Below are 12,096 nucleotides of genomic sequence, written 5' to 3' on the forward strand. Positions count from 1 at the left end.
GCTGTTGAAAAAATATAACTAGGTCACATACACAGGTATTTTTTCCCTCGACGTGAATCGTCATGCGTGTGATACCCTCGTGTGTTTTGTTTTACACGGCAGAGAGATCTTCAGAGCGAAGCCTGCTGCGCGCCTTAGGTGCTGTCGAGGCGCAGGTCGGGTTGTCCAAAAAGAGCGTCTTCAACAAGTTGTTCCCGGAGGAGGCCCCTCCTCTGCTGAAGCTGGTCCCCAATTGTGTTCCTTTCTGCTTCTTCTCTTCTTTTATTTGGGCGGGGGGAGGGCAGCCTGATGACATCACCCAGTCAGTTCCACACACACACACACACACACACACACACAGTCGGACCGCCGTGCGCTCTGACGCGCAGCAACTCGTCGTCGGAGCAGCGAGAGCGCGCAGCGGCACCTCATCACGCACACTCCGCGCCAGCTGGGCGACATTTTCACCTGTGCGCTGCCGGGACGCGTTCACGAGGATACCCGTCCGTCTGCGGGACACTTCAGACACGACCCTCTGGTCGGAGCCCCTGCGTCTGTCCTGTGAGCCAAACAAGTTTCTCGTCCCGTTAACATATATATATATATATATATATATATATTTTATTTTTTGTTTGGTTGCCTTGTGGCGCGAGTGAGATTCCACGCAGAGGCTGCGGCTGCCGGTGTGCACTTCGTTTCTCTCCCGGAGAGGCTGCGCGCCGGGTTCCACGAGGAGGACCGGAGTCCAACCATGGCGAGACGCGACGCCCGAAACTGGCGTGACTGCACAAAACTGGTCGGGCTGCTCTGCCTGGCCGCGTCGATGCTCACAGAACACGGTAAGAGAGACGCCGCGTGCTCAGGAGAAGGAAGAGAGCGACAACTTCCAACTCGTTGCCACAGTGGCCCTTTTTCATTTCTTATTCGAGCGTGAATGTTCGTCGGAGAGACGGATGGGCACGGCCACCTGTCAGGGCGGTGACAGGAGCAGGAAATCGGGCAGTTGATGTTTCAAAAAAAACAACAAAACCCCATCAGCTTAAAATTTCCTGAGGATGTTTTTCTGTTTTGTTGTTAGTTTGACCCTCCTCTTTCTGCACCTTTCTGTCGCTGTTTTCTGTCCCTGCGTGTTGCCTGTGTCGCTCTTTGGCCCGAGTTTCGGTCGGTGACTCAACGCCTCTAGTTGTCCTAAGGTGTGGCCCCGTGGAGCAAGGTGTTTTTCTCTTCCCCAGGTGTATGCCAGCGGACGTTGAAGTCTTCAAACCAGAGTCACTGTTCCAGTTCGTCCTTGGTTCTCTTTACCCCCCTCTCAATCTCCACAACCCCCTGCTCCTTTTCTATCCTCTGTCCGCACATCATCCTTTATTAGTTACAGTTCAGTTGAGGAAGAAAAGGGGTCTGGAGACAGCTTTTAATGTGCACGGTCACAAAGCAGAGGAGGGTTGTCTCTCTCATATCTCTCTCATCGGTCAGCGGACCACGGCCATGTAGGCCTGTACTGTAAAATGATCACTTTCAACCAGGTAACGTGCCCCTCCCGTCTCCCATGGCAACTGGTTTACACAGGTCAATTATTCAGGTGTTTTCCAGTCCACTTGAGGTCAGGTTGCGGGTAACAATAAGGACACAGTGAGCACAGGCTCAGAAATGACAGAAAACATTCCTGGCATGCAGTTAACCCATTAACATATGAATGTGTGTGTGGCCTGAAACCAGTTCAACACTTTTTCCCTCTCTTCTGCTTTCCCGTGCTAGCACGGCGATTTGTTTTGTGCTGTAATTGGGGCAAGAATGTAGGACTAGCTGTAACAGCAGGACCTTACATTTTCAGCGGCAGTATTGTGATGTCAGTGGATCGTGATGTTGTTTTAATCACGACTCGTGATCAAGCATCAGTCACTCTTGTGACTTATTCATGCAGTGGACCTTTTCTGTGAAGTGCTTTTATAGGGGGGATAGAAAAGTGGGGGGCAAAAAAACTAAACAAAAGGGTTTTTACATATTTATGAGTGAGGGGGAAACCCCCCCCCCCCCCCCCCAGAAAGCCTCAACCAGAAGCAGCAAAAGATTGCTCTTTCATTTCAGGGATTTTTTTTGGATTTTTTCCAAAGTGAACCTCTGGCCTCCTTTTGGGTAATTGTCAAGCTATGCAACTTAAAGCTGCAAATACCGCAGGAACAAAACTTTTCCCCCTGTCTACTTTTGCATTTTTAGTTTCCCATTTCCACTCAAGCTTTGTCAGCACCCACTTACCTCCACCTTCCATCCTGAGAGGGAGAGAAGTTATTTCATTCTCAGCAAAGTTTTCAGTTTAATATGCCCAAGCCTTAATTTAAAAAAAAAAAATCAATGTTGAGATTGATGGGTTTTAATTAAGATAGGCTAACATGTGGATCTAGGTAGAAAATTGCAGGTGGGGGTCTAGTCTCAGCTCTGAAATTACTCTATATTACCACCCTCCCACCCCCCAAGTTAAGGTTTTGAGGGACCCTGGATGTGGGTCAGAAAGGCTTGCCCCATTACCATGGAGATGTTTTTATTGGAAGAAGGGTGGGCTTATGTGAGGGGGCGATTGGGTGGGGGCTCTGAGGCTATGGCACTATTGTTTTTATGGCTGAGTATGCTGTGTGAGTGTGCAGGGGGTGACTGGCTGGCTGGCTGCCTGAGAAACTGGTGAGCATGCAGGGTCAGGGCCGGGGGAGGAGGCAGCTTCCTCTTCTGCTCACAAATAAACCAATGTTTTTCCTTTTGTGTACCCGAAAGCGTCCAGCGAAGCTACTTCAGATGTAAAGCTTCTCATCAGTCTGTAAGGAAACAGGTGGCTCTTCGGCAGCCTGCTGCTATTACGTCGGGTCGTGGCTGAGTTTCGGGATTGGCTAGAAAAACTTAACGGACAGCAACTGATTAGGACAAGCGACGCCCCACCTCCCCCCTTTTCCCACCCGCCACTCGAAAGCCTCCCCGTCTCCCGCCAACCTCTTGCTCCCTCCCCCACCTCTGCTGTCGAGTACATACAGGGGCCTTGTTCTCGTCTCTTTTTATTTGCTGTTATCTTTCGTTCTCCCCTGTCCTTCGCTCTTTGGTGAGCGACGGTAGTCGTTGGGTTGTTCAAAATGCCTCCCTCCCCCAACTCCCGGCCCTCGTTTGGACACAAGGCCATGCGACTTATGACGTGCCAGGAATATCATGCAGACAGACAGGAAAATAAACCATGGTCTGTCAACATGACTGTTGGACTTTTTTGTCAGCCACAGCAGTTTGGCCCTGCTGAAATGGTGTGTTCTGCATCCCGCATGGTTCTACTTTAATGTTGTAATGACGTGAAAGGCTGGAAAATGTCCAGCAATCCTCGCGGCAATCACACAACCACACTTTTTCTATCTCCTTCTCACTCACATACTCACGCAGAAACGCACGCACTCACACACAAACACTTAAAAAGTATTAGCTCTCACTCTTCCCTTCACATGTTCTGCCAAGCCTGGGACCATTCATCATTACAACATAAAAAATAGTCTTACACTCTTGCCTATTAAGAAAAAATGTAGTCGATGAATCATGAGGAGTTTATTTTTCTTCTCCAATAAAAGAAGGAAAAAGTAAGTCCTTAGTATCTCATTAGTCCCCGTGGAACGAGGGGCTTCGGTGCTAGTTTGGTTTTTGCGTTAATGGCTGTCACAGTTAGGTCCCATCATTATGTTAATGAGCTGTCCTCGCCCCTTTGCGTCTGCCCTGTAAATGTCAGATGGATTTTGAAAAGGTCAGGTAGACCTGTGTCTGTGTAAAAGAATCTCGTTTTACGTTTGAAATACACTGGCACTTCCCTGCATACACTAACTAAGTATCTAAGGGCCCTCCTCTTTAAATGACACATCAATAACCTCCTCCTCCCCCTTATAATCACCATTAAGAGTTCATTGATTCAGACAAGTATGCTTGAATTTACGCTGTAATGGAGTGTGTCTGTGTGTGTGTGTGTGTGTGTTTCATTTTTATTTTAGAATAACTAAATTGCAGAATGAGTGAACCAAATAACTGGAAAAAAAAGTGATCTCAGTTGCAATATTCAGTGGCATCCCCAAAACTAAGAAGCAATTGATTGAAAGCTTTTCAATAGATGAATATATATTGAAATAATGTTGATCCACAAAAGGTCTTAGATTTACATAGCCCAGATATTCTTATGAATGAGATTCCATGAAATATCTTTGAACATAAACACAAAAAGATTCAGGAGTGTTTACTGTTGACTTGGCAAATATTATTAGACAGGACGTATGACCCTGAAGAGTGGGGGTTGATGAGTACGAGTCACTGCATTTTGTTGCATTTTAGGCCGCAGCATTGGACCACAACCACAAGTGAGTGACACGCACGCACATATACACAAACACACACACACAGTTGGTGATGAATAAGGGAAGTGACCTTAGGCTGCGCCATTAAGTCAGTTGGCGTTCCAATAAAAGGGAGGAGCCTTCACGTCGCTTGATGACAGTGCATGTGCGCGTTGCTGTTTCTTTCGCGAAACGGCGTCTACACTCCTCATCGGCAACCCTGTTATTTTCCACATCACATCTCAGGACACACTTTTTAAAAGAATCACTCCCTGCTCATTTAACTGTCTCTCTTTTCCGCATCTTTTACTTAATAATGGCATTCTGGTATAAGAGAACCAAAGCATAGTTCTGTGATGAATCCATCTCCATGTCAGAAGTCTCCCCCACTGCCCCTCCGCCTACATGTACATGCTGGGTGGATGGCGGCCTGTGTCGAGGTCACTCTGGGAGCCCCCCCACCGGGATGTTTGTCTTTAGCTCCCAGGGTTTCCAGACTGCTGGAGTCGGTCCCATCTCATCCAAAGGAAAATGAGCTGAAATCCTCCTCTTAGAAGGAATGCCAAATGTAATTAATATGAATAGGGCAGCCGAGGGGTTCTCAAAAACACAACTGCACTGGGGTGGATGATATTCTTGGCAGAGGTGTTGGGTTAAACTCTTATGTGGGCTGCATTAAATCTACGTGCATGATAACTGCATTTTAGGATTGTACTGTTTGCTGGCGTAGCATGCTTTCAGCTTATCTTGTGTTTACAACCGCTAAAAGGCATGTAGTTTACTTTTATTTTTCAGTCACACGCGTTTCCACGCCATTAGTCAAGATACCTTTTGCCAAATCTGCATTTCCTCATGTCTAACAAACCCCAGATGGAATCTGGGGAGAAGCAGGTCAGACCCATTCCAGCTCAGCCAATGTGGAGAATGAGCGGTAATTCCAATTGAAGATCCATTGAAAGGCAGCCAAACTCCTTAAAAACAAAATCCCCTTAATTAACTAGACTTGGAAGACGGGTGTCTCTGCGACCCCCGCTGCAGTAAAATCACTGAGGAGGAGCAGCGGGTTGAGCGGGGGCTGAGGACGTCGACATTTTCAAATTCCACGGCGCAGCGTCTTGGCAGAGGAGGCGAAGGAGGATTTTCCGAAAAACTGAGGGAGTGAACCAGGGAGGCCAAGAATGATCAGCTCATTTGTAATTTAGTCGCACCTCCCTCCTCTTCTTCTCCCTCTCTCAAAGCATGAGGCACATATTTAACAGCCAAAGAGCCTTCCATTGTGGACAGTCAAAGAACTGCTTACACTAACCTTTCTCTTTTTATTATAGTTATCTGACCCATACCCTCTCTCTGTCATCCTTCTCCTTCTGTCTTTGTCACTATCTTTTATTTCTGAAATCCTCCCTATAGTGCACTCAGCAGATCGCTGTGCAACTAAGCGCTGAGGCCCTTGACTATGTCCTACTCAGTCTGTCCCTGCACACACACACACACACACACACACACACACACACACACACACACACACACACACACACACACACACACACACACACACACACACACACACACACACACACACACACACACACACACACACACAAGCACACGCACGCACACAGCCGTTCATTAGCAGTCACCTTAATGTGTCTAAATGCAGTTTGCGAGGTGGAAGGTGGTTTGCGTTATCGATCCGGTATTGAATGGTGCATGATGCAGTGCCCTTATGTGATATTGAAAACATTTAGGGCTCGCTCTGTCGGCATGACAGCACCATGAAACATCGCTCTGTCCCCTCCTCCGCTAATCCCTGCCTGTATCCTCTCTGCCAACAGTCGAGCCGGTTTCGTTGTTCCCACCACCTCTGTGTGTCTCTTTTCACACATTTTTTCACCCCCTTTTATCAACATGTGTAGGCTGAAAACGTCACAGCTGTTTTGTTACCTGCACACCTTTGCTCCTCTATTAAGCGACGCGTTGCATCTTCATCGCATCTGACTTTATCAAGGTCACGTCAAATTCACACGTATCCGCGGCAGTGGACAGACTATAGCTATAGGGCTGAATTTGGTGTGACGGGGGTCTTGTCAGGACTCTGGAGTCGTGCTCCTCAAAAACCCTCTGCTCACCAACTGCTTTCGATTCGGCCGGCTTTCCCCTTGGTCCCAGGAGATTTATCTGTGGAGCAGGTTAAAGTTACGCACTGTGATGAAAAGAAAATGTGGTATTCTTCAACCGATATCTTGGAACTGGGAGTTAAAACACGTAGTCTGCCATTGCTGAGATAATGCACAGCTGTATTTTTCATGGAAGCACACGGTGTGTTCCTGTGTTTCACAGGGCACGCCGCGTTGTTGTGATCGTAGAATATCAGCACTGTATTGTTTAACTTGTTGTTTTGAAAACGGGCTGCGCTGATAAACCAGCAGCGCTGTCGTCATTAGTCCCGAGAGCCTTGGAATGGCAGCAGCATATAAATCCTCTCCCGAAGCAAAAGGTACATTAAGGTCGGATGGAGGCAGCAGGTTTATTGTTATTGGCCCGGTGTTCTGTCAACAGGGTGGGCCAGTGTTTGTTTGGTGTGGCTCCTTAGGGAGGGCAGATCCTCCTTTTGTTGGGGCGATTTGTCTCGTTCATCTGCTGAACCGGTCGCCTGCTCTTCAGTCGGCCACTTTCTCCCCACTGCCCCGTCACATTTGTGCCTTTTATACTTCCACATCTCCATCTTGATTCATTTTCCCTTTGCCCCTCTCCGTCGTTCACTGTTTACTTCTTTTCCCTGATGCTCCAACGTCGCCATAATTCGCCATAATTGATCCATCTGTTCGGTACACTGCTCTGCCTTACTGTATCTCTTTTCCTCCTCTCATCTGGCTCTTTGTTCTCCTTCTGTCTCTGTTCTTAGCTGCGAATCCCTCGTTTTTGCTTCTGTAATTGGAATGTCTGTTTCTTTCCTCTATCCTCTTACTCTCTCTTTCCCCTTAATCTCCCACCCTCTGTCCTTCTCCCTCCCTGCTTTCTTCTCCTCCATGTCCCACCATCCAATTCCCCAGTTGTCTCCTCCAGCTATGTCAGTCCCACAGTTTCTCTTTAAGCCTATCCCAAAGTGCCTTCACTGCTTTCCCTCTCCTCCTTTCATTTGCTCCCCCCATCTCTCACTCTACTTTTGTCTCACAGACCCTTAAAAGCCTCCACCCTCTGTATAGAAATTTGTATTACAGGCATCTTTATCTCCCTACCTCCCCCAAGGAGATCTTCTGTTTGTTTTTTCTCTCCAACGCATCAATCATTCTCCCTCTCTCACGTACACTTGTCCTCCTCAACCTCGTTCCCTTCTAATGGCCACGAACACCTCCCACTCCACCCTGGTGGGCATTTTTTTTGAAGGTTAAGTTGCTGTGACACTTTAACAGTGTTTTACCCTCGCCCTCCCTCCCCCAATTTCTCACCCTCGCCCCTCCCTCGCCACGGCTGTGGAATGACACACATCACTGCCACCTCCTTACACGCAACCGCTGAACACACATGTGGAGCACAAAAAGTTCATATGTTGCGGACGCCCGCGCCTAGTTCCCAGGGACGTTTGGCTGATTTGATGGTTGAATCACTTGATTACTGTACAGAGGACAGGAAAGGAGAAGTGACAGAACAAAGTCAAGCAGGCGAGTGAGCTGAGGTAAGGGAGGGAGGGAAGTAAGACCTGGGGAGCTGGAAACAGATGCAGTATTTTATTTCATTTCAGCAGAGCGAACCTGCCGTGCAGTGCTGGGATCAGGCTGACAATGTCCACTCCCCTGCTGTTAGATGCTGTCACACGCTCGTCTCCCCTGCAGGCGGTGACTAGGCCAGTAATACAGCTTGACTCATCGAACAAGAATCTCGCACTGAAGATGAAATGGGATTACATTTGAAGAGTTAATTCCCAGTGTGCGGTGTGTAATAGTGTTACTAAAAACCTGTCCTTTTGTAGCTTGGTGTGAATTTTTTAGTTGAGATTTAGTCTGAAAGTGTCTCTTGAATATAGATAAATATATGTAGTACCTCAACATATGTTCTGATCCATCTTAACTTCTCACACTCCTCACTTTCAAGGAAGAACCTTGAAACTTTTGTAACGATAATCTCTGCAGAGTCTGTACAGGTTGAGTCATCGAGTAATAGATTGCGTTACTTTTAAAAACTAAAATGTAAAATGTCTGTGGGCCCTGGTTACTTTGACTGTGGTTACGTTCTGCTTTTGTCTTTTTGACGTCATTGTTAGTTGAATGCATTTGAGTTTTGGACTGTTGGTCAGGCAAAACAAGCAAAGTTTCTGAGAATTTGTCATTGCCCATTTCAACATTTTCTCATTTCTAAATTTAGACAAAAATAAATGGCAAATTGATTCATAATGGAAATGTTCAAGGTTCAATCCTAAAATGAAGCATAACTTTGTTTTGCTGAACTAATTGTAAACAGTGGACATATGTTAATTTGAGTTGGAAGGCTGGGTTAAATTTGTCATTATACATTATTAACTGTATCTCAAAAGAGGAACTTGGCATTCAACAGCAGCAACCTTGAGATGTAGTTTTTTAGCCCAGGCAGTCAGCCGGCTGCTGCTAAACAGAATGATGCACTTGGTGTTACAGAAAAACAGAGACACTATTGTTGTCGGCTCGAGTTTAGAGACCCTCCTCCCCCTTCCTTTCCCCAGACTCTTCCCTCTAATCCAGGTGAGCCGAGGGAGACCACAGAAAAGGACTTCTATTGTCCTTCCTCCCCCTTCCCCTCTCTGCCTCTGCACCACACCTGTATCAATGGACAGGCCTGCCTTTGACTAGTGGCCCTAGAGGGAAAGTGGCCCTGTAACAAGAGATGATTGTGTAGTTTTTCTTGAAATGGAATCTGATGGAGAATCTTTTTTTTGTTATTGTGAGTATGGACCACTATGGTTCCTTTTTCATTTGTGTGCAGGAAGTCAGTTTTTCCATTTCCTATGCAACACGCATGTTTATTTTGTGTGTGCATATCATACATTTGCTTTTCACCTGGATAGTTGCTGTTTTGGCTTTCTATTTTTCAACCTCTTCAGGAAGAGCCAGGAGGGAGGGCGAAAGAGACGAAGTATCTTCTCTGCTGACTAGTACTTGTCACCGAGGCTCTCTCTGTGTGTGCTCACTCCCTCAGGTTGCTAGGAGCCATCTCATGAATCCTCCTTTAAAAAAAAAAAAAAAGCTTTACAAGAAACACTTTAACCGCTTACTTCTGTCCTTTTCCTGTCTTCCAACTTTCCTCTTCTCACAACAAGCTGGCGGCTGATTTGTGCACCAGTGATTCATGAATTTATCTCTGGCACGGCACAGTCATGCTGGATGCACGCGTGCGTGTTCGTGTGTGTGTGCGCGTGTGTGCGCGTGTGTGTGTGCGCGGGTTCTGAGCGACAGAAGAAGACAGCCTTCCGGGGGGGAAGACAGCCTTCCGGGGGGGAAAGGTAGACAGGGAGAAGGAGAGAGGGAATTGGCTGTGATGGCAGCCTTGATTAGAGCAGCAACACTCGCAGTTTAAACACACATTTAAATAGACACAGCCTCAGGAAGATGGGGGTGAGGATGAGGAAGAAGATGTGGTTCATCTAATGCAAGTGCTCTCAATTGTTCTGGTTTTAAATAGAAGTCCCTCAGGCTCCACCTTTCGACTTTCCCTTGTTCATTTGTTTATCTGCCTTTTTCCCTTTTTTCTCGCCTTTTCCTCCACTGTCTGCCTCTCCATTTTGTTCTTAACTGTCGACACATAGATTATTGATGTCCTCCATAGACGTTTTTCTTCTCTATCCTTCTTCTCTGCATTCTTTTACACGACTCCCTCTCGTGCGTCCGCTCATTTGGCTGTCATCCCTGTGCCAGTCAGTTCCCCTCCTCGTCCAATTTATCTCTCCTCCTCATTCCTTCCAGATGACTCTCTTTCTCCTGTCTCTCCCCCCATCACATCAGCCCATTGTGAGTTTGCCCCCCCCCCCCGTCACTCTCCTTTTTCCTCTCTGAACCTGACTTGGCCCGCTTGTCTCAGGTCTGAGTGGCCTACTTTGATTTCCTCTCCCTCCTCCTCGTGCCCTTTGCTTCGCCTCTGCTCTTTCTGTTGTTTATTTACATAGAGGCAGAGATGACGGTGGGGTTGTCGGAATAGATTGATGGATGGCGAGGGGGCCATGGGTGAGGGGATCTAGGCGTTTGATGGACGCTCCTGTCAGTCAGGATGCTACTTAAAGAATTGGCTATTTCGTTATTGTAAACAGGTCATTCCGTGGAAGACTTGCCAGCAATATTAAGATGCTCACCTCAAGAGTGCTCATTCTCCTCCCTGCTGTTATCCATATAGATCTAACATTATTCCCATAATGCAGGTTTAAAGGACCTAACAAGAAAAAGTCAACCATCCTTTAAACATAGATTGACATTTTCGAACATGAATCCATCGACAGAGACACAGAGAAGGTGCCACGCTGCATCTCTGCCCTTGACAAAGCTCGTCCCTCGCAGATGACATAATTAAGCAGTGTCAAAATTTGACAAACTGAGCTGAGCTGCTTTGGAAGAATTAATATGCACAGCATACGGGGGAGCATATCCATGATCCTTCTAAAGCTCATAGCCACTCAATTCCCTTTGCTCATCTTGGAAAGCCATCACAATGTGGAGGAAGTTATCTAAGAAGCCATCAAGACTAATGTTGGACTGTCTTTTTTCCACCCCAGTAGTTGGTTTTAAGACTAATCCCCATCAGTATTACATTCCTATATGTATACACTACACGTTTTTACTTCGTCATATAATGTGACCCTCAGGTTAATTGGCCTTAAAAGAGTCAGATACTGGATATGATATCATTATGATATAGTCCAGGCTGATTACATATTTAATGCATGGTTCCATATAAGGCCAGATTTTGATGGAAGTCCAAAGCTCAACTGAATTTAATATCACGCTTTGATAGAATCCCAGCTAAATAATCATTGTATACATTATTTTATTTTTGTCTTCTGTATTGTATGCAAATTCATTGGATTATAATTAAATCTGTTGATTTAAATCTGGGTGTACTTAGACTTTTCCATCCTGCCAAGAACGAAATGTAAAAGATCTCAAGTAGAGAACAACTACATGGCACAAGATTGTTAACGCAGCTTGCCAATTCTTTTTAAAATACATTCGCCAGAAGACAGTGGAGTCCAGCAGCGCGGCTGCCTCCTATGGTATATATCACAATGCCAAGTACAGGTTAACACACTTAGTCTGTAGTCTGATACAGAACATACAGCTTGAAATAGTACAGCAGGATTCCTACATTTAATTTTTTGCCTTAGCCACACAAGGGACGCAACAAGACCAGCCATGCACTAAGCTGCATACTACTTGTAGCATATCATTATATACAGGATGTGTCAAAATATCTAGAGCTGAAATGATTGGTTTATTCCAAGCAAAAGTGCCCAACACTTCCCATTTGCCGATTCTCCCTTGTGAGGACTTGTTGCTCTTCTGTGTCTCGTGTGATAGTAAATTGAATGTCTTTTGCACTGTCGATGCTGTACAGCAGGAAACCAGAAGGAACATTCTTAAGGCTTTATAGGAAATTGTGATTGACATTGTTCACAAATTTTGACAGTTTGTGGACTTAACAGTGGATCAGTTAATTGAGAAAATAATCATCAATGCAAAGTGATAGTGGAAATAATCGTTCATTGCAGCCCTAGGAATATACTTGTTTTCATAATGAAAAAATGGAACTTGCGGTAATGCAGATA

The 12,096-nt window shown here is 46.0% G+C and overlaps 1 protein-coding gene across 3 annotated transcripts in view; it reads left to right on the forward strand.

Moving 5' to 3' along the window:
• The first annotated feature begins 294 nt into the window (after window positions 1-294).
• The window catches only part of si:ch73-22o12.1 (nectin-2), a 74,521-nt gene continuing 62,719 nt past the window's right edge, over window positions 295-12,096 (forward strand). For 2 of the 3 annotated variants that reach the window (XM_035642001.2, XM_035642009.2), the window contains exon 1: window positions 317-818. In XM_035642001.2, coding sequence (XP_035497894.1) covers window positions 731-818 — 88 coding nt within the window. In that variant the 5' untranslated portion in view covers window positions 317-730. Of the gene's footprint in view, window positions 819-12,096 lie in introns of all 3 variants that reach the window. The other variant, XM_035641994.2, reaches the window with a different exon arrangement.

This window comes from Scophthalmus maximus, chromosome 1 (assembly GCF_022379125.1).
Source record: "Scophthalmus maximus strain ysfricsl-2021 chromosome 1, ASM2237912v1, whole genome shotgun sequence".
In the NCBI taxonomy this organism is placed as follows: domain Eukaryota; kingdom Metazoa; phylum Chordata; class Actinopteri; order Pleuronectiformes; family Scophthalmidae; genus Scophthalmus; species Scophthalmus maximus.